The 26,732-nt window shown below is 37.0% G+C and overlaps 1 protein-coding gene across 3 annotated transcripts; it reads right to left on the bottom strand.

Annotated features, from left to right (window-relative positions):
- LOC115215854 (molybdopterin synthase catalytic subunit) lies at positions 1-26,204 on the bottom strand. 3 transcript variants are annotated; one of them, XM_036505889.1, is made up of 6 exons: positions 26,092-26,204; positions 17,213-17,337; positions 12,754-12,861; positions 5,337-5,487; positions 3,045-3,168; positions 1-172 (listed from the first exon to the last, which is right to left on the bottom strand). In XM_036505889.1, exons 3-6 carry the CDS (start codon positions 12,851-12,853, stop codon positions 83-85), a joined length of 465 nt encoding a protein of 154 aa, XP_036361782.1. In that variant the 5' UTR covers positions 12,854-12,861; positions 17,213-17,337; positions 26,092-26,204; the 3' UTR covers positions 1-82. The 3 variants fall into 3 exon arrangements, with proteins under 3 accessions (XP_036361782.1, XP_029641052.1, XP_036361784.1); XM_029785192.2 differs by lacking the exons at positions 17,213-17,337; positions 26,092-26,204 and adding an exon at positions 15,362-15,491; XM_036505891.1 differs by lacking the exons at positions 3,045-3,168; positions 17,213-17,337; positions 26,092-26,204 and adding an exon at positions 15,362-15,491.
- Between the last annotated feature and the right edge of the window lie 528 nt (positions 26,205-26,732).

The raw sequence follows: 26,732 nt of genomic DNA, 5'->3' as shown, positions 1-26,732 counted from the left end.
TTTCAAATATTTATGTTGTTTTATTCCCTTTTAAAATATTGGATATTGTTTAGAAAAACTGTTTATCACTAAAAATAAATTGTTAGAGCATTTTGAAATTGCAACATCCTTCCTTCTTCCAAAAGTATTCTGTATTTTCTTTCCACTCAGGTGAACTGTTCCGATAAAGTTCCTGGAAAAAATTAAGAAATGTAAAGAATTCTATAAGCATATGAAATTAATAGCAGCCAAACTAATAGACACAATTAATTGCAATGATTCTTCCCCTACTCACATTTTACATTTATTTATTTATTATTTTTTTATACCATAATGACTAAGGTAAGCAGATATTAAACTTTACAATAAGTCATGTTTGCATTTATCAGTCTGAAGATGATTTATTCACAATAAAATAAATTAAATCACGAATTTGTAGTTACGTCGTTCACTTCACAACCATAGGTTTCAGGTTCAGTCTCACTATTCAGTAACTTGGGCAAGTGACCAGAAGCGTAGATTGGCCATCTTGACTAAGAAGTTCTTTGCACAACCACTTGATTTTGGGTTCAACCCTACTGCACTACACCTTAGGTACAGTCGTGACTGGATGGCTAAGAAATGCATGCCCAACTGATTTGGGGTTCAACCCCTTGATCAAGTATTTTCTGATACCGATCTGAGACAGCCAATGCCTTGTGAGTGAAAAGTAAATGGAGGGAGAGGGAGAGAGAGAGAGCGATTTTGCTTTTTTTTTAAAACTGCATTTCTCTGAAAATTTGCTGAGCTACAAAACATGGCTGTAGTGTTTTTAAACCTGTCAAAAAATTGTCTACAGCCTCAACACTTCAAAGACCCTTATTTAAAAAACAGGTTAGGATTAGAGACACAAAGGGCATCCTGCTGTTAAACAATACTTCAATAACATGTCATCTAACCCCATATTGGCATGGAAAATGGATGTAAAAACAAATGAATGAATATGCATTTAAACCTGTTTAAGTCATTTCAGCATTCAAGAATTCCTAAGCCATTCCTCTTTGTATGACACCTATTCAATCCATTAGGGTCACCAATTAAGACCCGAGCCAGTCTTAATAATCTTCCCTCTGACTGAGGAAATGACATACAGTTTACTCATCTTGTTATTTTCTCTGTTCCCTCTACTCCAATCACAAACCAACAAGAATTGAAAAGCATCTTCAGTCACTGAGAATGAGACCCATCTAGAAATTTAGCTTTCCTCTCCAGCTCGAAAACTCTTATTGGTCTAAAAGGGATTTGACCCTAAAACACAGAAGATACATTTATGAAATCCATAAACCACAGTAGAAGAACCCACATCAGAAAGCAGCCACCCTAATGTAAAATTGATACATATCAAGAAGTCTCTTAATCCTGCAAGTCAATCTAGTATCAGTGGCAATATGGATATTCCTAGGTAGCTTTCGGAGTGGATGAGGAAAGGAAGGGTATCATCATCATCATTTAACATCCATGTTCCATGCTAGCATGGGTGGGACAGTACAAGAGCCAGCCAGGCCAAAACCTGCACCGGACTTCTGTGACTGTTTTGGCAGGGCTTTTACAGCTAGATGCCCTTCCTAACACTAACCACTCAGCAGAGTGGACTTAGTGCTTTTAATATGGCACAAGCACAGGCGAGGTCAGTTTTATAAAGGTTCTTACAGCTGGTATCTAACTGTAAAACGTTTGGTAATTAACAGTGCAGCATAGCACATTAAATTGTAACACTAATTTCATGAATAAGACTAACAACTGTCATTAGTATTGCAAACATAGTATTTGTGGGGTGTTAGGTATGTTCAATCATAACTTTCAACAAATGTTTTCTTTCTCAGGCTCTTAATTTCAGGTTCAACACTACATGATGAAAATATTTGGTGGAATAGAAAAGGAGATATTAGAACAAAGATGAGTGCAAGAATGTTATGTATAAGAAATATAATGCAGAGGTGAGTGCGTATGTATTTTGTGTATAAGAAGTCAAATACAAATGTACTTCAACCACATTCCTCAAAGACGAAGTACAGATCTTCTGGATGGGTAAACTGAAGATACCAGAATAGGTGGCAGAATTATTAAACTGAGTAATAAGCAATATGATATATCTTTGTTGTTTTCTGATGTCCTACTAATAGGATTGTCTATATGAAGTAAAGAACTGGTTTTAATAGGCCTTTAATGCAACCTCCTTTCAGAATTGACAACAGCAAAAATAACCAGCAATTTAATAATCTTGTTGGTGTCAAGAGATTAGTCTTTGCAATTAGTAACAGTCTACATTATGAGAGACATGTAGTGGAGTAGGAGATTTTGGAAGAATGGGTAGGGGAGAGGATCAAGGTCTGCACAGGATAGAATTGGAAGCAAAATAGCCTGTAAAAAATTTCATAGATTTATGAACATTTAAGAAAAGCGTTTTATCAATATAATTTTCTCCCATCTGCAAATGGTTTATAAACCTCAGCCTAGTGATGCCCAATTCATAGCCTTAATAAATTCCTTGACCATCCTTGAAAACCCATAAAAATATATAATTACTAGTATAGTAACCAATATGTTGCTTTAAGATAGCCATAGGAATCTTCAACATAAGTGGCATTTAGGAAATAAAAGCCTTCAAAGATTCACTGATTACTCAATGGAATTTTAGTTCTTAGTCCTCTCCTTTTCATCATCCTTCAGGCTATAACAGAGAAATTCAAGACTGGCTGCCCCTGAGAACTGCTATATGCTAATGACCTTGCTATCATAGCAGATTCTGTATCAGAGCAAGAAAAGAAATTCCAGGTGTGGAAGCAAAACCTGAAATTGAAAGGGCTTAACACTAACTTAGCAAAGACTAAGGTCTTGGTAAGCAGGAAAACAGACAGGATCCTACTCACATCAAGTAAATGGCCCTGCTTGTTATGTAAGGAAAGAGTAGGCAGGTTGTGAAACATGAACAGAATACTGATCATTAGGTTGATCAAAACTTTACCAATATCTGTGCGTGCTTGCATGTATGTGCATGCATGCATGTGCATATGTGTATGTGTTACCTTTTTCCAAATAGGCACTACAGCCTTCAGTGTATTAATGGCATATTGAACTGCTTCAAGAGATTCCTTGCGGTGTTCTGAAGAGATGGCTATAATAACACTTGCTTCAGCAACAGGGACTTCACTGCAACAGGTGGGAAAGAATAAATATATTCATTAAATGGAAATGTTGAGTAGATTAATCCAGCAGTCTTAGTTGCAGCAAAGCTCAAGGAAAATAAAAATTATGTATTTAACTATTTTAAAATATTCAAAAATATTACCTAGACAGTATTTTATAGCAATATTTTTTTCTTTGAGTGTGTGTGTGTGTGTGTGTGTGTGTGTGTGTGGACAGACAGCAAGCCAGCCAGATAGACAGAAAATCTTCATCATCATCACCATTAAAATTCCATGTTCCACACCCACATACATACATATGACAGGCTTCTTTTAGTTTCCAGATTAGAATTTGCTGTCACCAATTATCATCAACACTATTGCTTACATTCTTATATAATTAAACTAAGGGAGATGAAATGGCAGGAAAACATAATGTCTTGTCATAAAGGAAAAGGAAATATTGTTAAACAACACACATACAAGGTAGTATCAAAAAGTTCCTGGACTAGTTATGTTTAATAAAAAATAACTTATTTACATAAGTTTTAACATTATCTCCTTCGGAATAGTCCCACCAGCAGGGGTGCCGGTCAGGTAGTACTGGCATCAGCCATGACAGCAATTTTACTTGACTCAATAGGTCTTCTCAAGCACAGCACATTTCCCGACGATTGAAGGGAACTCTTAAATGGGCCAGTTATGCAACACTGGCATATGCCATAGCTACGAACTCACTTAGCTTGCCAGGTCTTCTCAAACAGTATATTTCCAAAGGTCTCGGTTGTTTGTCATTGCTTCAGTGAGGCCCAACGTTCAAAGGTTGTGCTGCACCATCTCATCCCAGGTCTTCCTGGGTCTACCTCTTCCACAGGTAGAGATCAGCACTTCTTTACACAGCTGTCCTCATCTATATGTAACATGACCATACCAGTGCAGTTGTCTTTCTTGTACACCACACCTGATACTTCTTGTGTCCAACTTTTCTCTCAGGGCACTTACACTCTGCCATGTATGCACACTGACATTACACATCCAGCAGAGCATACTAACTTCATTTCTTTCAAGCCTACACATGTCCTCAGCAGTCACAGCCAATGTTTCACTACCATGTAGCATGGCTGTTCACACACATGCATCATACAATCTACCTTTCACTCTGAGCGAGAGGCCCTTTGTTACCAGCAGAGATAAGACCTATCTGAACTTTGCCTAGGCTATTTTTATTCTAGTAGCTACACTCTCAGAGCATCCACCTCCACTGCTGACTTGGTCACCTAGATAACGGAAGCTATCAACTACTTCTCGTTTTTCCTCTTGGCATGTGATGGAAGCTGCTCTCTGCAGAGTTTCAGTGTTTATTGCCCCTGTGCATCTGCCACACACAAAAATTATCTTCCCAGTTAACCATTCCTTGATATTGCTGCACCTCTTATGTATCCATAGCTTACACCAGGTACATCTTATGGCGTTTCTATCTACACCTTTCCTACAGATCGAGCTGGGCCAACTACCTGAAGTGATTTATGGTTTGTCTGCCTTCCTACTTACTAAGACTTAGGTTTTTGCTAGATTGACTCTAAGACCCTTTCATTCTAGACCTTGCTTCCACACTTGAAACTTCTCTAGATCTGGTAGTGACTCAGTTATTAGAACAAGGTCATTAGCATAAAGGAGTTCCTAGGTGTAGCCTGTTTAGAATTCCTCTGTTATTGCCTGGAAGACTATGATGAATAAGAGGAGGCTGAAGACTGATCCTTGCTTCTAACTTCTAACCTATGTTCCCGCTTCCTGGCTAGTGTGTCCACCAGATTGGTAGGTGAACAGGTGACTGGCAGGTTTCTTGAAGTTAACATTACAGATCATAAGATCATTTGCATCACAGAACTCCAGCAGCCTGGCTCCCTCCTCATTACAGGAGCCAAATCCGTACACCATGGAAGTTTGCTGGATGTTGTCACCAGCCACAAAGAGAAAGTCCCTGTTATTTGTTGATGAGGTAGTCTGCAAGAAGGTGTCATAAAAATGATCTTTCTGTTCATCATGTAGCCTTGGCTGAGGGGCATAAACTGAGATAATTGTTGCTAAACCATATTGCAGCACTAGTCTAAGCTTAAGTATTCTATCACAGATTCTGACAACTTACAAAACCCAGAAAAACAAACTTTAAATAATCAGGAAAATCATGCTTACCCTAATCTATGTACAAGAGCGATTTTTCCAACATTCCATTTGTTGCGTATATCTTGACAAATTTCAAACATTTTCTTTTTAGCCATTGTATGGTATGCTTCATACTGCAAGCTTAACACCTCTTTGCCATCAAAATGATCACGAGTGGTACCTGAAATGCAATAAAGTGAACTCTTTATTGGTACAAAAGGGTGTTAACTAATGGACTTAAAAATATTGGATCACTAGTCAGATGTTAGGGAAAATATTTTTTTTTATATATATATATGAATATATAATATATTTCTTTGCTACCCACAAGGGTCTACACACAGAGAGGACAAACAAGGACAGACACACGGATTAAGTCGCTTACATAGACCCCAGTGCGAAACTGGTACTTTATTTATCGACCCCGAAAGGATGAAAGGCAAAGTAGACCTCAGCGGAATTTGAACTCAGAACATAACAACAGACGAAATACTGCTAAGCATTTCGCCCGGCACGCTAACGTTTCTGCCAGCTCGCCGCCTTCCTTATGAATATATAATAGCTGATATAAAGGTTATTGATTGGTTGATTTCTCCAGTCATGATTTAACTCATATGGGGAGAGAGGGGGGGAAAAGGAAGTGAAGGAGAAATAGAGAGAGTAAACATAAGAGGTACAGGATGAGTGAGAGAAAGAATTAGAGACAGAGGAAAGGATGAGAGGGGGTAAATGACAGAGTAGTTGTAGTTAGGGTTATAAAAATGAGAACTTTATTATAATTAAATTTTAAGGTAATAAATACTGTCTTAATTAGTATTCTTTTCATCATTTTATATAATTTGATAAAAGTTAAATTATAGTTGAGAGTATATACCATATTTCCTGATATTTCCCATAGTTGCAAAAGTATTCTTCCAAAGTTACCAGCAATATGACAGACAGGTGTGTGTGTGTGTGTGTGTATCATGATGATGAATGACACATACACTGTTAAATCTTTTACTTGTTTCAATGATTGGGTTACAATCATGCTGGGGCACCACTATGAAGGGTTTAGTCAATGAAATTGATTCCAGTACTTACTTTTAAAGTGTGATACTTATTCTATTGATCTCATCTTGCAGAACCGCTAAGTTATGGGGATGTAAAGAAACTAACACTAGTTGTCAGGTGGTGAGAGACAAACACACATGCATATCATTATCATCATCATCATCATTTTAATATCCATTTCCTATGCTTGTGTGGGTTAGACAAGACCATGTTCCCGAAGCCAACTCCCATCTATTTTCAAGTGAGGTAATAACCATCCCAGTTAAGTTTGTGATAGAAAGATGAGTGACAGACGGTTAAAAGTAAGGATATAAGTGAATGCAGTGGCTGGCTTACAGGTATGGAGGCATGGTCAATGTTGAATGTCAGTAGAGGTAAGGGAATGTGAAGGAACTAGGGATAGGTCAGGGAGGAAGAAGTAGCAATACAAAAAGGAGGAGGGGAGAGCAGTATTGTAATAGAACTGTAAAAAGGAGAAAGAGGGAGATGATGTGAAGTGTGGGGTAGAGAGGGGGGAGCACAGTGACAGGGATGGAGATTAGAGGTATAATGGGTGAATACAGTGGGTGATAAACAAAAAGCTAGGTGTCATTAATAATTGATATGAGATGCTGCTCAATAGTGATAGGGAATGATACTGAGAATACAGGGGTGGATGCTGAGAAGATGAACTGTGGGGATGGCTTAAGTGCAAGGCTTTATCAAAACAATATACTTTTAGGACTTCATTTCTGCCAAGATGGATGGGTCTTCTCATGTACAGCAACTTGTCGATCATCTCAATAGTTTATCATCACTTCAACATCTTAAAGTTGGTCTTCACTATTTTGTCTTGTATCTCCCATCTACATTAATATAGTGGACATAAAAACAATGATGATGTAGGACCTCCATCAGTCATTGTTTATTATGCATCTACATATGTATGTGCAAGCCTGGGTAAAACATTTTTGAGAAAATGAAGCGATTACCCAGACATGTAAGTTTCTCCACCTCTAGGCTACCAATGTTTATCCAAGGGAAAGGTCACTGATTTCAACTCTTCCAACTTGACACCAATGTTTTCACAGTTGTTGTCAGAACACAAAGAGCCAAAAAAAAAATCATGCAAGGTAGCCTATCCAATCTTCTAAGTTTTATTAATCCATTGCTCTGGATAAATACATTTTTTATTGACTCCATAAAGATGAAAGAAAATGTTGAGGCCTTTGGTTGGATTTGAGGCTTTTGGTGGGGGGGTTAGAACAAATACTATGAAGTATCACTTTAGTGTCCACTTTTCTATGCCTGCATGGATTTGAAAGATCCTTTTCCAAAACAACATCTTGCCGTTTGTTAGGTTTTGTTGTCATCTCCTTTGTCAGATTGTTCAAAGTATTTGGGCTGCCATTGGTCAGTTTGGGTGTTTTAACTATCTTAGTACTAGCAGTTGTTTCATTGTAAACTCCTAATGGTAAGATAGATGGGATATTTGTGTCAGTTAGTCAACATAGAGTATGACATTTTAGCAACAGCAATCCTTTCACTATGCTCCATGTAGTAGAGGAGATATGATGTCAGCATTTTACTACTGCATACTCCACATGATAGAACAGGATGCTGTTATCAGTCAACATTCTGTAGGGTGAACATTTCAACAACAGTTACCACAGGGTTTGGTGATGTCAAGTTACATGAGTCTGTATGACCAAGTGTGGTTGCTGGATGATAGTTGACAGCAGGTACTATATATCCTGCCCATAGGACATGGGCCAGCTAGGATTACAATATGTGTGTGTGGGGAGAGAGAAAGAGTGATACAATAAGACTGTAACATGTCCTCATTTAACACTGTAACTACAAAATATTACACTCGCTCCTCACTGCATGATATAATTTAATTTTTTGATCAATTTATATTTCAAATTACTCTCCCTTAACCTCTTTACTGAATTGTCATTAACGCTAATAATTTTTATTTTCATATGGTGCAATTTCACTTGATTAAACAGTCTTTTTGCTTGTGAGAAAGAATCTTCAGACCCTGGGCCTCACTGAGGAAATGACAAGGAAAAAAGAGATGTGGCACTTCGCTGTACTTAATAAGACATGTCAAACTAAGTAAAACTGTTGTCTTGCACATATATAGGCTTGTCCTTTCAGGTGCTGGTGCCACATAAAAAGCACCTGTGCCAGTGCTGTGTAAACATACTTGTGCCAGCACTATGTAAATGCACACGTGCCAGAGACACGTAAAAAGCACCCAACACACTCTATTAAGTGGTTGGCATTAGGAAAGATATCCACCTGTAGAAACCATGCCACAACAGACAATCGGAGTCTGGCCAGCTCAATGTCAAACTGTCCAACTCATGCCAACATGGAAAGCAGACATTAACCCTTTGGCATTCAGACTACTCTGCCAAATGCAATGATTATTAGCAATATCAGAGGAAGGTTAACATGGAAAATAGCTTTTGTATGTGGAAGATGAACAGGTACAATAAACACCAAAAATTGTCAATGGAGCAAGCTAGAGATAGTAGATAGCTTCTGTTACCTAGGTGACCAAGTTAGTAGCAGAGATGGATGCTCCAAGAGTATAGCTATGAGAATAAGATTAGGCTAAGCAAAGTTCAGAGAGCTCCTACCTCTGCTAGCAACAAAGGGATTCTCTCTCTCAGAGTGAAAGGCAGATTGTATGATGCCTATGTGTGAACAGCTATGCTATATGGCAGTGAAACATGGGCTGTGACAGCTGAGAACATGTGTAGGCTTGAAAGAAATGCAGCTAGTATGCTCCACTGGATGTGTAATGTCAGTGTGTATGTTCAACAGAGTGCAAGCATTTTCAGAGAAAAGTTGGGCATAAGAGGCCTCAAATTTAGTATGCAAGAGAGACGACTGTGCTGGTATGGTCATGTCATTCATGTGGACGAAGACAGCTGTGTAAAGAAGTGCCAAATTCTAACAGCAGAGGGAACCTGGGGTAGAGGTAGATCCAGGAAGACATGGGACAAGGTGAAGAAGCATGATCTTTGAACTTTGGTCCTCACAGAGACAATGACTATAACCAAGACCTTTGGTGATATGCTGTGCTTGAAAAGACCCATCAGGCCAAGTGAAATTGTAGTTGTGGCTGATGCTGGTGTCATGTAACTGGCACCCATGCAGGTGGCATGTAAAGAGCACCTTTCATGCATTGGGCCTCATTGAGGCAAAGTGGCTGAGCTCCTTTCAAGTGTTGGGCCTCATGGAGGCAATGACCAAAACCTTTGGCATTATGTCATGCTTGAGAAAAAGAGCCATCAAGCTGAGCAAAATCGCAGTAATGGCAGATACTGGTGTCACACAAATGGCACTTATGCTGGTGGCACATAAAAACACCCATTACACTCTCAGAGTGATTGGTGTTAGGGTGGGCATCCAGCCATAGAAACCATGCAAAATCAGACTGGAGTTTGGTGCAGCCTTCCAGCTTGCCAACCCTGGTGAAGCTGTCGAACCAATGCCAGCATGGACATTAAATGATGATGATGATGATTATAGAATAGGCATGTCAGGTACCCTTCCTATCATCAACCCATACCTGCTTCCAAGTAAGGCATTAATTCCTTATAACTAGACATGTTTTCACAGAAGATCAGAAACAAAGGACACCACTTTCATGATAGTGACATTCATTTACAACAAGCATGCAATGTCAAGGTAAAGTGACAATCTCTCTCTCTGTCACACACACACATACATATTACATACATAATATGCTTTACAAAGAACTTATATATATATATATTTATATATATATTCCTATGCAACCGCATGCATGCACACACACACACACCTAAATCTCTCTTGAAATAGCAGGTAACAGCTACTACTAAATATTCATATACAACATTTATTTATTCCATGCTTTCCATATTCCTTAGAAGATCATTCTACTTCATCTCATTAGTATTCTAGGAAACTTCTGATAAGTTACAATTCTGCTGCCTTTCATTGTTTCTAAGAAAATCAGCACCATACTCGACATCATATGTACACATCTCTCATTTCCTCCTCTTGTCTTCTAGCACAGTCTGTCATGTTGCATTGCACAAAATATTATTCTATGTGATATCACACAAGTGTTCTGCTCTTTAAACTGTTGTCTGTCTTTTGTGAGCAATGCAAAAAATAATAATAATAAAAATTTGCAGAACTTGTACTATTTCTTTGTTGTTGTAATGTTTGTTCATTTCTTATCATTCCTATTAAGCATTACAAAATTATTTAGCAAGCTGTAATGGATGGTTTTTTTTTCCTCTTGTATGTTCTAATATTCAATGAAGATTCTTTAATATTAGCAGACATATTTTATCGTGGTCATTTGTTGCAGATTTGAAGGAGGAGATTATAAATTACTTGTCTGTAAAAATGACAAAGCAGATCTTCTTCTACTGTACTGTGTTCTTTGTTTAGCAGAAAATTCCAGATGGCACCAATATTTTGAGTGAATCAAGTTATGATCATAATTATTCTCATCATGTCAACACAAACAATGATAACACACCTCTCACCAACACTATCATCTTCCTATATACAACCACCACCATCCCCATCTCAATAGATTCTTGACCATTTCCACCAAGTAGTACCACCTCCTGTGGGCAGTTGAAAATTTTATACAAGTACTAGGAGACAAGTTGGATGGTAGGGGAGTGGGACATAGACGCAACTGTACAGTTTTTTAAGTCTTTCTTTCTTATTTAAATGTAAACTCTAAGCCTATCGCCATACAACCATCATCATCACCACCATTTAACATCCGTTTTCCAGGGTGGCATGGGTTGGATAGTTTGATAGGGGCTGACAAGTCAGAAGACTGCACCAGGTTTCATTGTCTATTTTGGCATGGTTTTTACTGCTGGATGCCCTTCCTAATGCCATTCACCTTACAGAGGGGTCTAAGTGCTTTTTACATGGTACCAGTACCCGCAAGATCTGTTTTGGCATGGTTTTTTTTTCAGTTGGATGCCCTTCATAATACCAACCACTTTTCAAAGTGGCCTGGGTGCTTTTTATTTGGCACCAGCACTGGCAAGGTCTGCTTTGACATGGTTTTTACAGCTGGATACCCTTCTAAATGCCAACTACTTTACAGTGTGGACCAGCACTGGTGGGGTCACCAAGTAACTTGCAAGACAAAGAACCTTCAAGAGTGGAAGGAGTACTGGAGGAGGTGGCCTTGTGCCAGGTGATGAGAGGTTAGAGTATGTTAGAGGAACAGAAACAGATGTCTTGCTGTAGAGGAGATACCAAATCAAAGGAAGAGAAAAAGTGAGAGTGTGATCAAGAATGACAGTGTGAGAGTGCAAGAGAGAAAAAGGGTGAGAGCAAAAGAAAGATGGTGGTGGTGTGCCAGGGTATACCCTCAAGGTACAGGGATCAGAATATAAATGCTTGCATGGATCAGATGTAATTCACTGCAGCAGATTTTCTATGGCCAGATGCCCTTCTTGTCATCAGCCCTCACCTGTTTCCAAGCAAACGATGTTTGTTTACAGCAATCAGGTGATGTCAAGACAAGAAAACACATCCACATACATATATGTGCAGGTGTGGCTGCGTTATTAAGAGGTTTGCTTTCCAGTCACATAGTTTCAGGTTCGGCCCCACTGCATGGCACTTTTGCAGATGCCTCAAGTCAACCAAAGCCTTGTGAGCTGATTTAGTAGATGGAAACTAAAGGAATCATGTCATGTGTGTGTATGTGTGTGTGTGAGAGAGTGAATGTGTATGTTTGTGTCTCATTCTCATGATATCACATGACAGTTTAAACAATTATCACTGTCATTCATCTCCAATAGTCTGCAAGAACATGTCTGACCATGAGAAAAATATTTCCCTGCTTGGAAATAAGTGATGGTTGGTGAGGGAGAGGGTATCTAGCCGTAAAAGATCATCATTATCATCATTTAACGTCCGATGATGATCTTTTATGGCCAGATACCCTTTCTCTCACCATCCATCACCTATTTCCAACTGCCTCAATTAACACTGTCCAACCCATAGACATTAAAATGATAATTATATATATATATAAACACACATAAATTATGACATTTTTTTCACTTTCTATCCTTCATTTCTTTTCTCCATTTTTTTTTCTCTCCTCTCTTTTCCTTTCCTTTCCTTGTACAATGTGGCCGGAGCTGGTCTCTCACACCTTATCATGCATTATCTTGTAATTTGAGATTTCAAAGATGTGATTATTTCTTTTTAAAATTATACTGTAAGGTAGATATGAGAGGCTGGATCAGGCCAGTTTTAACATAAAACAGGTATAATATTTTAGCTCAATATCACTGGTTTAAATGCTAAAGGTTTAAACATGAATGACTAATTAATGTCATACACTAAAAACTCTTACCAATAAATAGTGATACAGCACCACAATTTGGTAAAGTGACAGATTTTGAAACGTCCTCAACATTCAATTTCTCATTAGATAATTCCACGATGTCAGTCATTGCAGAAACTAATAAAGAAAATATAACAAAAACCAGATAAAGTTAACAAAAAATAAAACCTATCAAAATGTTTAAATAATCATCATTTATTTTGTCTATGCAATCAGTTTAAAGATTTCTGGTCATCTTCCTTTTCTGAAACTACATCAAAGTTTTACGATCTTTTAACAGAAACTGAAAGAAGCCTGTTGTATATATCTATTTAGAAGTGTATGTGTGTGTGTGAGAGAGAGAGGGGGGAGAGAGAATGTGTATGGTTATATCTCTTTGTGTTGACATCACATGATAGTTGTAAATGAGTTTCACTGTCAAACACACACATCATTCATTTCTGATATTCTGCAAGAACATGTTTGACGAAGGGCAATATTACCTAACTCAGAAACAGGTGAGGGCTGGTGACAGAAAGGACATACAACTAGAGAAAAAATGCCTCAATCTACTCCATCCAACCCATGCAAGCATGGAGAAGTGGACATTAAAATGATGATGATGAAATCATCAAGTGAGTCTCTATGTAGTAGTGTGATCTACTAGAAGTAAAAGCCAAATTCCCTTCCTATAACAGCCTACCACTTTAAAAAGAGAAAAGACACATTTGACAGTGTAGTCTTAAATATACCAACAGAACTGATCTGGAACTAAACAACTAAACAACCAACACCTTTTAAAACATTTATTAACAGATTTCTGCAGAAACATAGCTAGTGAGGTTGGGGTTCTGCCCCAGGTAACACTTTTATGGGGATAGTATTTCGGGGTCTGTTGTATAAGACTGTATAGGGGGCAGGACAAGAGTTGGAGGGCATAGCATATCCAAGGACTACCCAAGGCAGTACACAATCTAGCTATGCCTTCATTGCTGGACAAGACAAGACCATCAATGAACTGTTTCTCAGTGTCAGATTTGCATTCTGAAATTCTGCTTCTCTTGAGCAGCTTGTGACAGACAAAATTCATTCAAGATGTCAAAATATTTCCATTAGTTACAACAGGCTCCATCAACATAAGGGTACTCTTTGTTTTATTGAAACTTATAGGTGCAGGTATGGCAGTGTGGTAAGAAGTTTGCTTCTCAACTACATGGTTTCAAGTTCAGACACACAGTGTAGCACCTTGGCAAGTGTCTCCAACTATAGCCCCAGGCCGACCAAAGCCTTGTGAATGGATTCAATACACAGAAACTGAAAGAAGTATTTCGTATGGCTTAGCTGTTAGGGTGTTGCACTCACAATCTAGCGATCGTGAGTTCAATTCCTAGACCGGGTGGTGCATTGTGTTCTTGACCAAAACACTTCATCTTGCATTGCTCTGCAATCACTTTGCACCTGATGTGCGGCACACAGTGCATCTGTTCAGACAACATTGATTTGATAGTGAGAGTGAGCTAATGTGCAGCACAAACATTTGATCACTATAAACATATCATTTGTGCATGTCATTCAGCAGAAACTGAATGCTCATACATTGTCTTCAATGGGAGAGTCCATCATATATACATATAGTGGGGGAGGGGTCATTGTGTCTGGGTTTGTTTCCCACTACTGCTCGACAACTGGTGTTGTTGTGTTAACATCTCTGTAACTTAGAAGTTCAGCAAAAGAGATTAATAAAATAAGTACCAGACTTATGATACTGGTTAATGCAATGATCTTGTTCTTTTAGGAGATATCATCATCATTTAATGTCCATATTCCATGCTGGTTTGCAATTGGTGGTTTGACAGGATCCAATGAGTACAAAAACTGTATCATGCTCAATTATCTATTTGGGTATGGTTTCTATCGCTGGATACACTTCCTAATTCCAACCGCTTTACAACATACTGGCTGCTTTTTTCATAACACTGGCACCAGTGATGTTTGCATGACTATGGACATTGAGGGGGATGTTTTATACTATGAGGTGAAGAATTAAGGGAAGGAACCTGAGCAGAACAGGTCTACTTGTTGTAGAGAAGTGACAAGTCAATTCACATTTTAGAAGTGAAGAAAGGAATGATTGAGATGGAGCTAGGACTTTTAATGGTAAGACATATAACTAATTTAGAGTGATGACACAGAACATGGGTTTTACATAATGGGAATTGATGTCGAAATCATTTGGATGATGATGATGATGATATTGATAAAAATTTGATTAAAACAAAAACAATTGTTTTATGAAAAAAACAAACTTCTTTTTAACCCTTTGCCCATCTTGTGTATCACCTGTGATACACAGGGCATATTTCTCTGACATCCATGCATCATACATGATTATAAATTTCCAGTTTTTTAAACCACCTGATCAACTTGTTTTTTATGATAGGAAAGTTTTATATTACCCAGAACATATGAAACGAGGACTAACTAAAAATCTGAAAACAAGTATGGACTTTTAGGACAAATGCTTTGGACAGGCAAAGTGTTAAAGGGTGTCTCAAATACTGAATATATTAAATTACTCATTGGATTATCAAACATGTTAAACTACTCATAGGATTATCCAATAGATTAAGGTACTCACTGGATTATCCACCACTGATTGGAGGAATTATTGCAATTTCATCTCCATTTGATAAACATATGGTTTCATCTTCAGACAAATATTCCTCATTCAAAGCAATTATCATGGACTGTTTCAGAGGCTTTAAACTAGAAAAGAAGAAATAAACAATATCAACACTTTAATGGTAGTAAACTAGTTTTGAAGTAGATTTTAAATAGCTGCGTAATCATATTTATCGGTATTTCTCAGTATGGTGGCAAATTGACAGTTATTAAAGTGTTAGCTACAAAGCCTTGCAGAAATGATTCACTGTACCCAGAGTTCAAATCCTACCAGTTCAACTTTGCCTTTTCATCCTTGATAAAACTGCAATTATTTTCCATCTATAAGTCATGCCTTGCTTTGTAAAATGTTTAATTTATTTAATTTGCTATGTCATGCTGATGATTTTTAATAAGAATGAAATAGTGTTATGCAGGAGTACTCATAAGAAGAAATCTTAAGATCTTCATAAGAGAAAAACAAAAAAAAAGTGATTATCTCCATTACAGAAACTAGCCACCAGGGCATACATACCACATGTTAAAAATGGATTGGCAGGCTGTAAGAATATTGGGCCAAATGCTTTGTAGTAGTTATTCTAGCTCTTTGCATTCTGAGTTCAAATCCCACCATAACTTACTAAGGTGATAGATTTAAACAGTTTCCCAGCTTGACAACATCACCACCTGAGACCTTAAATTATCTCAGTAGAGTTCACCCTATTGTAAGCATTTGGACCAGGTTTCTGAGGATACTCTCTCCCTCCCATTGATCTCTGAGGCCTTATAAAGGGTCATGGGCACTGTTTTCTCTCTTGATTATAAAAAAAAAAATTATTTTATCTCATTCGTATATTTATTTATTTCATGTTTTATCCCTTGTGCTATCTCTACAATAGTAGCTGATGTAAATGTCAGTTGGTTGGTCCCTCCAGTCATATAAAGGTAGGTGGAGAGAAAGAGTAAGAGATACAGAGAGAAAATTAAAATAAGAGAGGTACAATGCGTACACAACTAAGCTTGGTGGCAGGCAATGAGTTAAGGAATGTGACATACAGTGAGAGAAAAACAATCATAGAGACAGAGGAGGAAGAGGAGGTCAGGTCAGGTATGGAGGCATGCGCTGTTGGCATTTGCTTGGATCATCCTAGGCAACCCTCCAAGCAGTGTCCCAGTCAGTCCCCATCTCTGTGAAATTCATCCTCACCTGTTGTGACCATATGGAATGAGACTAATCAACATGAGCTGTCTGAGGAGCAGTAACCAATGTAATAGTGGCAGAAAAGAGAGAGAGAGAAAGATGATACAGCAGGTTTATGATCCAGAGGATGGATTGTGATGGTGGATAACTTTATATAAGTTAAAACCAGAGGGTAGGCTTATTGTGGATGAAGTTCTAGGATGGCTGAATGTAAAGTAGCAGCACTGTCCAAAAAGTGAGAAAAGTCCTTCATTGTCGATCTCATCTGAACTTTGTATAGGGTTACCATTCGTTACTGAAGTATTTTCTGACACTGAAAAGGCTAGTTAGTTTTTGTGAAGTAATCCAAAAGATGAGAGACAACTAGAATCTAGTGTGCAGCAATGAACTGTATCTTTCATGATACTCATTTTCAGCTAGATGAACTGAGATGTTGCGAACTGTGTTTTAGTTTGAAATAAAGTATAGCACTGCATGTGACAGTTATGAACTGTAACTTCTTCAATATGAACTTAAGTTACCAATCCATTCTAAAGTAACAAGACAGAATGACAAATTAACGTTGATTATGAGAAAGTAAAAGTGACATTTGATATTGTAGTTAAGTACCTCACTTGTTCACTTTACCTTGGAAAAGTCTCCAATAAAAAGGAAGTTAGTTGGTCAGTAGTGACAGATCTCGATGTGATACTGATTTCACTTCTATTTTCTCCAACTAATTCACGGCTTTTGGCAAAGAACAGCACATTTACCTGGAATTGGAAAGACAGAAAAAACAGGAACTGTAGTACAAATGGGAGGTAAGTGAGATTTCAGCAACATAATGCTGTCACCTCGACTGAAATCATTTATTTAAACCAGTGATTCTCAACCGTGGCCCATATAAGATTACGTGCAATAAATTGGGTATATTTTAACAATACACAAAATATTTTAACATTTTTAAAATACAATTCCCAATAATATTTAATTATAAAAGTAAAATAGAATTTTTTAAAGGGGAGGGGGGTCCAGTTGAGAAAAATAGGAATCAAAGGGGCCATAGGTAAAAAATTCATTAGAACCACCAATTTAAACCATATTTAAAAAGGTCTGTTATCAGTTTTTCTGTCCTTCTACTACCCAGATTCAGTTCAAGCAAAATAAGCACATGGCTCTATATTGAATGGAGCAGAAATGGTCGACAGATTTAGGAGATTAATTTGTGAAACATTCATTTGGAAAGAGATGTTTTGTGTCTAGAGGGGTGGTCATTTTTGGTAGAGAAGGATTGTGAGATCCCTGGATTTCTAATTATTTGCTTTTTCTTCCGAAACACAAAAAGGACATATCCTTTTCTAAAACTATTTTTCATTTGATTTTCCAAAGGAAGATGTGGTTTCTATGTTAAAAAAATGAACAACCCCTGAGAATACAATGTTTGTTAATATTACCAATGAAATGAAACTGGCAATATTATTTGTCTAACAATGATGTATTTCTTAATAATTTGTTTTTGTGTTCAGTTTTTCCAAAGGTATTAACAACAAAATGGAAAAAGAAAAAGCAGCCACTAAGTACTACAGCTGAATGGAACAAAATCCTGAAATACCGAAATCTGTTGGCCAATTACATTTCCATCCTGTAACGTTTGAGACATTTGGTGGAGTCAGACCACTAACTGCGAGATTCCAGTTTTCACTGGCAACTCACCTAGCAGAGGTAACTGGTGACACTCATGAAGGCACTAGGCTGTTCCAGCACATTACACTCGCCATCACCCATAGCAATGCTGCAAGCATGCTGGCCTGCCTCAATAGCCATTAGAGACATTTCCCAGTGCTTGCAACTTTTCAACTCATTTGTTTTGGTTTGTTTTTTGATTCACTCAATATAAACACCTTGACCAGGGAACAAAAGAAAATGCACCAGCCTGCTGGGTGTTAACAAGTATGTAGAAAATGAATATGAGAAAAAAAAAATGAGCTAACGAGCCTGACGGGTTGAGAGGGGACTTTCGAAAAATTCACATCTAATTTTTCCATCATTCCTCCCAGTAAAATGGATATGTATTAATTTCTTTTTAGAAAATCCCACATTTTTGGTTATGGTGGAACTGATTCTGAACAAAAAATGTTCAAATATCACATTTTCGAGATTTCAATATCTATATATATAAAACTGAGAATGTGTGTCTGTCTGTCTGTGTGTTTCCCTAAAACTTGAGAACTACACGACCAATTTCATTCAAATTTTACACCTGCATTACTTAGGGTCCATGTAGTTTCATGGGCAAAAACAAAATGTTCAACTTCTTGCCTAGAGTAAGCCCATAGCAAATCATATCTTCTCCACTATTTCAGTATTACGTGTTAAAAGTGAAACAAAAACATTTCTCTATTTTATGTCAGATACTTTCACTTAAACAATAAAAATTAGAGATAATAATAACAATTGAATTATATGTAGTAAGTAATAATTAAAATCAAACTAAAGTATAATATAATCGTAACATAACAAAAGTAAAAATAGCAATTGGTATAAAATTGCATCAATGATTTGAACTTGAATAAGTGGCTTCACATGAATGGGAATAAATTAAAAATAAAATTAGTGTGCAGAAATAGAATAGTCCTACAATTCCAGTCTGTTATATATTTTCAGTATTTTTATCACTAGCGATATCAAGATATAACTTTGTATTTTGTATTTTATGTGTAGATGTATATATATATATATATAGAGATGTACTTGTAATATGTACACATATACACATATATACATGCACTAGCACTATGACCCGGCAAAGACGGGTCATAATGCTAGTATATATATTGGTCAGTATTTCTAAACTCATAGTTATTTCGATCTTGAAAGGATGGACTTGGTGCAAACATAACTGTATCTATTATTATTATTATTATTATTATTATTATTAATATTAATAGTAATTTTTATTGACTTTTATAGCTTTATAATTTTATGAACTGAACCATGGTTTTAATTATTATTTTTCATCTCCCTATGTGTTAGTTTTTTTTAAAAACTATTAGCCAAATATGTATAATATCGGTGCTTATTAATATTAATATATACACTGATATATATTTTGTTTTATTTTGTTCTGTTTACCTTCCATTATTGTACCAATGAGTATTATATTATATAAGTGTAGCATTATGAAGTTTATGTATAAGTTTTTATATTTTACATTTTTATATTTTTATATTTATATGTATATGGTTAAATAATCTTTTTCACAATTATAACAAATTTAATTCTCTGAAGAGGCCGTGGGGCATCCTTGTTAATGCCTCATTTATACCTGCCTTTATGGCTTATAGGTTAAATGAGGTATGACTGCCCTCACTGCCGAAACAGCTGTCAGATTTGATTTAATTACATATATTTGAAATTTTATACTTATATCTCTTTGTCTATTTACTCTTACTGTATATTTTGTATAATGCCTTTGCTGATATGTAATGGTGTATTAAAGTATTGATTGGGTATCATCTGATAGTTGATGTTTTATTGATTTAAGTATGTTTCTCCATTCTCTAATTTTGTAGTATATATATATATATATATATATATATATATATATATATATATATATATATATATATATATATATATATATACATAGATACATATACATCTGTATATAACATATACATCTGTATATAAACATATACAGAGTGATTCAAAAGTCACCATACATAAAAACAAATTATTTCTTTATCAGAATCAGTTTACAAAAAGTTTTTTTTTTATTTAACTGTTTCTTATAAAACAATAAATTTTTCCTACATATGGCAACTTTTCAAACAGCCAGTATATATATGTATATATATACACACATACACACACATACATACACACATACATATATATATATATATTATATATATATATATATATATATATATACATATACACATATATATATATACATATACACATATATATATATATACATATACACATATATATATATATACATATACACATATATATATATACATACACATACATATATATACATATACACATACATATATATATATAAAAAAGGAAATGAAGAAAATGCTGACAAAATAATTTAAGTAATTTAAGTAATTTAATTAGGTGAAAGTTCTTTTTACCGGTTGCGCATTTGTTATGCTTATCAAAAGATGTTTTTTTTAAGAGAGATAGAGTTACTTTCTGATAGATTTTTTCCTCTTATCTGATAAGAGGAAAAAATCTATCAGAAAGTAACTCTATCTCTCTTAAAAAAAACATCTTTTGATAAGCATAACAAATGCGCAACCGGTAAAAAGAACTTTCACCTAATTAAATTACTTAAATTACTTAAATTATTTTGTCAGCATTTTCTTCATTCCTTTTTTATATATCATAACTCGTGTTCCACATCTCCTTTTTTAAATATATATATATATATACATATACACATATATATATATACATATACACATACATAATATATATATATATATATATATATATATATATATATATATATATATATACATATATATATATATATATATACATATACACATATATATCATCATCATCGTTTAATGTCCACTTTCCATGCTAGCATGGGTTGGACGATTTGACTGAGGACTGGCGAACCAATCTTGATCTGGCAGAGTTTCTACAGCTGGATGCCCTTCCTAACGTCAACCACTCCGAGAGTGTAGTGGGTGCTTTTACGTGCCACTAGCATGGGTACTGGCAATGACCTTGCTCGATGTTTTTTCACGTGCCACCGGCACAGTGTGGCGAGGCTTGTAACAATCACACTCAAATGGTGCCTTTTACGTGTCACCGGCACAGAAGCCAGTTAGCTGCTCTGGCAACGATCACGCTCGAATGGTGCTCTTCATGCCCCACTAGCACAGGGCACAAGTGCCAGTAAGGCGACGCTGGTAACGATCACACTCGAATGGTGCCTTTTACGTGCCACTGACACGGAAGCCAGTTAGCCGCTCTATCAACGATCACGCTCAGATGAAGCTCTTAGTACTCCATACCACGGATGCCAGTCATCAAATTTGATTTTGATTTCACTTGCCTCAACAGGTCTTTGCAAGCAGAGTTTTGTGTCCAAAGAAGGAAAGGTACACATAAGTGGGCTGGTTACACCCCCAGCATATGCCACGAGGTTATGGTCTCATTTGCTTGCCAGGTCTTCTCAAGCACAGCATATTTCCAAAAGTCTCGGTCACTAGTCATTGCCTCGGTGAGGCCTAATGTTCGAAGGTCGTGCTTCACCACTTCACCCCAAGTCTTCCTGGGTCTACCTTTTCCACAGGTTCTCTCAACCACTAGGGTGCGGCACTTTTTGACACAGCTATCCTCATCCATTCTCGCCACATGACCATACCAGTGAAGTTGTCTCACTTGCATACCACATCTGGTGCTTCTTAAATCCAACTTTTCTCTCAAGGTACTTACATTCTGTCGAGTATGCACACTGACATTACACATCCATCAGATCATACTGGCTTCATTCCTTGCAAGCTTACGCATATCCTCAGCAGTCACAGCCCATGTAGCATGGCTGTTCGTACACAAGCGTCATACAGTCTACCTTTTACTCTGAGCGAGAGGCCCTTTGTCACCAGCAGAGGTAAGAGCTCTCTGAACTTTGCCCAGGCTATTCTTATTCTAGCAGTTACACTTTCAGTGCACCCTCCCCTGCCACTGACTAGGTCACTTAGGTAACGGAAGCTATCAACTACTTCTAGTTTTTCTCCCTGGAATGTGGCGGAAGTTGTTCTCTGCACATTTTTCAGTGTTTATTGCTCCAGAGAATCTGCCACAGACAAAAACTATCTTCCCAGTTAGCCTTCCTTTGATATTGCTGCACCTCTTATGTGTCCATAGCTTACACTGGGTACATCTTACAGAGTTTCTACCTACGCCTTTTCTACAGATCAAGCAGGGCCATCTACCTGAAGGGATTTGTGGTTTGCCTGCCTTCCTACTTATTAGGACTTTGGTTTTAGCTAGGTTGACTCTAAGGTCCTTTGATTCTAATCCTTGTTTCCACACCAGAAACTTCTGCTCGAGTTCTGATAGTGACTCAGCAATTAGAGCAAGGTTGTCAGCATAGAGGAGCCCCCAGGGGAATCCTGTCTTGAATTCCTCTGTTATTGCCTGGAGGACTATGATAAATAGGAGAGGGCTAAGCACTGAACCTTGGTGGACCCCTACCCGGAATTCTTCAATGTACTCGTTGCCAACCCTCACCTTGCTGACAGCGTCTCTGTACATGGCTTGCACAGCTCTCACTAACCATTCATCTATCCCTAGTTTCCTCATTGACCACCAGATAAGGGATCAGGGGACTCTGTCAAAGGCTTTCTCCATGTCAACAAAAGCCAGGTACAGAGGTTTATCCTTGGCTAGGTATTTCTCCTGCAGCTGTCTTACCAAAAATATAGTATCAGTGGTACTTTTCCCTGGCACGAACCCAAACTGCATCTCATCTAAACTGACTTTCTCCCTAATTAGTTGAGTTATGACCCTCTCTGTAACCTTCATTACCTGATATAACAACTTGATACCTCTGTAATTATTTGTATCTAAAGCATCACCTTTTCCTTTGTAGCAGTTGACTATAGTGCTGCTACACCAGTCATTGGGTATGACTCCTTTGTGTATCACCTAGTTAACAATACGGGTGACTAGGCTGTAGCCAACACTGCCAGATATTTTGAGCATCTCTGCAGTGATTCCTGATGGGTCAGGGTCTTTACCTGTCTTCATACTCTTAATTGCTTAACCTACCAAGGTACTGTCAACTCAGATAGCTGGTCCCTATTAGGTCAACATAGGGTAGACTCTCTTTTTCCCATTCATTTTCTTTATTCAGTAACCTTTCATAGTAGCGTCTCCAAACCTCTCTCTTTGCAGCCTCGTTTAGTGCAAGTGAACCATCATCCATGCGAACACATTTCTCTCCTACAACATCACGATTCTCTCTCACACACTGTCTTTTAACACAAAATACCTCATGTCTTTGGTCCTCACGGTGCAAAACATTGGCAAATTTTTTCTTATCTGCTTCCCCTCTGGCTAAAAAAGTATCCTTCCAAAGTTGATTAGTACTGTTCAAACAGGATTCCTATCTAACAGATACATTGGGGACAACCTAAGATTGATATATGATCTGATGAACTACACAGAATCAAATGACATACTGGAAATGTTTTTAATAGATTTTGAGAAAGCATTCGATTCTGTTTCATGGTCATTTATAAACAAGACACTAGCTTTTTTTGGCTTTGGTGATGACATGATGACATGATGGTTCAATATTCTGTACAATGGTGCTAGATGTTGCCTGTTAATTAACGGTACATTGTCTCCTTGGTTCCCTGATGAGTGGGGATGTAGACAGGGCAATCCTCTCTCTTGATATATTTTTATCCTATGCGTTGAGGTCTTGGCTGGTCTAATAAGAAAAACACCAAGATATTAAAAGAATTACAGTGGATGATGGAGAATATCTGTTAACGCAATATGCTGACGATTCAGAGTTCATTTTAGATGGTTCACAAGAGTCTTTAGAAGCTACAGTAGACACCTTGAATTTCTTTTGATATATCCAGGCTTAAAATTAACTATGATAAGTCCCAGGTGATATGGATAGGTTCAAGAAGGAGTAGTGTAAGCCAGATACTTACCTAATTTAAATATAAAAGGGAACCCAAGTCACTTCAAGTTTCTAGGTGTAATATTTTCAATAGATTTAAAGGACATGGCCAAAAAGAATTTTGCAAATAAATTATTTGAAATTCAGGTAATAATTAATTGAAGGATGAAAAGAATAATTACACCAATGAGTAGAATTGCAGTTATAAAATCACTACTCATTTCAAAATTGAACTACCTCTTCCTTACTCTACCAAATCCACAGGGTAAATTTCTTCAGGAACTAAACAAAATATTATTTAAATTTCTCTGGAGTGGAAAATCGGAAAAATTAAGAGAGTTTTTGCTTGTAAGCCTGGTAAAGAAGGTGGACTTGGTATGGTAGAAGCTTTTGTTTACATCAACTCTTTAAAACTATCCTGGCTGAGAAAGTTGATGGACATTCACTATGAATCCATATTGAAACTCTTATGCCATGCTTCCTCCACAAAACTGAAAAATTTAGTTGTATTTGGTAATGTTTTTCTGAGCAAACTAGCTAACACTATCAGGAATTATTTTTGGCATGATTTATTTCTGCCTTTGACAAGTTTATAAATAAGATGGAGCCTAATTCATTTGATGAATTCATAACAGAACAAATTTACTTTAATAGAAACTTAAGGGTCGGAAAAGAGACACTCTTCTTACCTGCATGGTTTGAGAGAGGTGTTAGCAAGATTTGTGACTTTATCAATTTACATGGATCTTACCCTACCCTGGAAGAATTCCAGAATTTACTTAAACTAGATACAAATTTTCTCCAATATAATGGGCTTATCAGGGCGATTAAAAGCTACCAAACAAAGTTTAAAATAAGCAAACATTCTGAGGATAATACAGCTATCCAAAAGCTCATGTCTGTTAGGAAAGGTGCCAAACGATACTACTATGCTTTAAACAATGTTGAGACTTGTTTAATATTCAAACATAAATGGAAAGTGTATACTTGGTGAACTGGAATGGGGAAAAAATATTTTTACTACCTATAAAGACAACAACAGATACTAGGTTACGATGGTTCCAGTTTAGAATTAGACACAATATTTTAGCAACTAATTCTCTAAGGTGCAAGAGTGGCTGTGTGGTAAGTAGCTTGCTTACATACCACAAGGTTCCAGGTTCAGTCGCAGTGCGTGGCACCTTGGGCAAGTGTCTTCTACTATAGCCTCGGGCTGACCAAAGCCTTGTGAGTGGATTTGGTAGACAGAAACTGAAAGAAGCCTGTCATATATATGTATATATATATATGTGTGTGTGTGTGTTTGTGTGTCTGTGTTTATCCCTCCAACATTGCTTGACAACCGATGGTGGTGTGTTTACGTCCCCATAACTTAGCAGTTCGGCAAAAGAGACCGATACAATAAGTACTAGGCTTCTAAAGAATAAATGTGACTGAAACAAGTAAAAGAGTATTATTCAAGATTAAACTGGCTGAAAGCAACCTGTGCACTTTTTGTTAACGTGAAGTAGAGATGGTGTCACACATTTTCTGGTATTGTGAATGTGTACGAGTCTTCTGGCAATGCTTCTTAGATTTGCTGTATGAAAAGTGCATACATGTTCGCAACATGAAACTTGACCCACAGCTAATTCTATTCAGACTGAGAAAAAACACATATACCGATGGCATCTTTGACTTGCTAATTTTATTACCACATTTTTTTATATAAAAGCTAAGTGGCAAAAAACACTCAACTTCCAACATTTTAGAAAGCTTTGTGCATGACAGATATCTAATTGAAAAAAAAAAAAATAACAGATCATATAATGAAAACAAGCAAGATGAATTTTATAAAAAATGGAGGCTCTACCTTGAGTTGGTAAACACATGGTAGTCCTCTAGTGTTACTTCTTGTAGAACTGTATTAAGATTTTATGAGTGATTGACAATTGAGTGTGTGGTCTATTTTATTTTCTATTTATTTATTTTTTATTCATCCTGTTCTCTCTCTTTTTGTTTTTTTTTATTTTATTTATTAGTATTTTTTCTTTCTTTCTCTTTTTCTTAAAAAAGAAAGAAGTCCTGTTCTCCATTTGTTTTATACAAAACTTCACAGTCCCCTGGCTGTGCTGTTTCATATTATCATCATCATCATCGTTTAATGTCCGCTTTCCATGCTAGCATGGGTTGGACGGTTCAACTGGGGCCTGGGAAGCCCGAAGGCTGCACCAGGCCAGTCAGATCTGGCAGTGTTTCTACAGCTGGATGCCCTTCCTAACGCCAACCACTCCGTGAGTGTAGTGAGTGCTTTTTATGTGCCACCGACACAGGTGCCAGAGGAGGCTGGCGAATGGCCACGCTCGGATGGTGTTTTTTATGTGCCACTAACAGGGAAAATTGAAAATAAAAAGTTAATTTATATCATCATCATTTAACATCCGTTTTCCATGCCAGCATGGGTTGGACAGTTCGACTGTGGTCTGGGAAGCCAGGAGGCTGCACCAGGCTCCA

The sequence above is a fragment of the Octopus sinensis genome, linkage group LG9, assembly GCF_006345805.1.
Source record: "Octopus sinensis linkage group LG9, ASM634580v1, whole genome shotgun sequence".
Lineage (NCBI taxonomy): Eukaryota > Metazoa > Mollusca > Cephalopoda > Octopoda > Octopodidae > Octopus > Octopus sinensis.
This window is presented reverse-complemented; position numbering and strand designations above follow the sequence as displayed.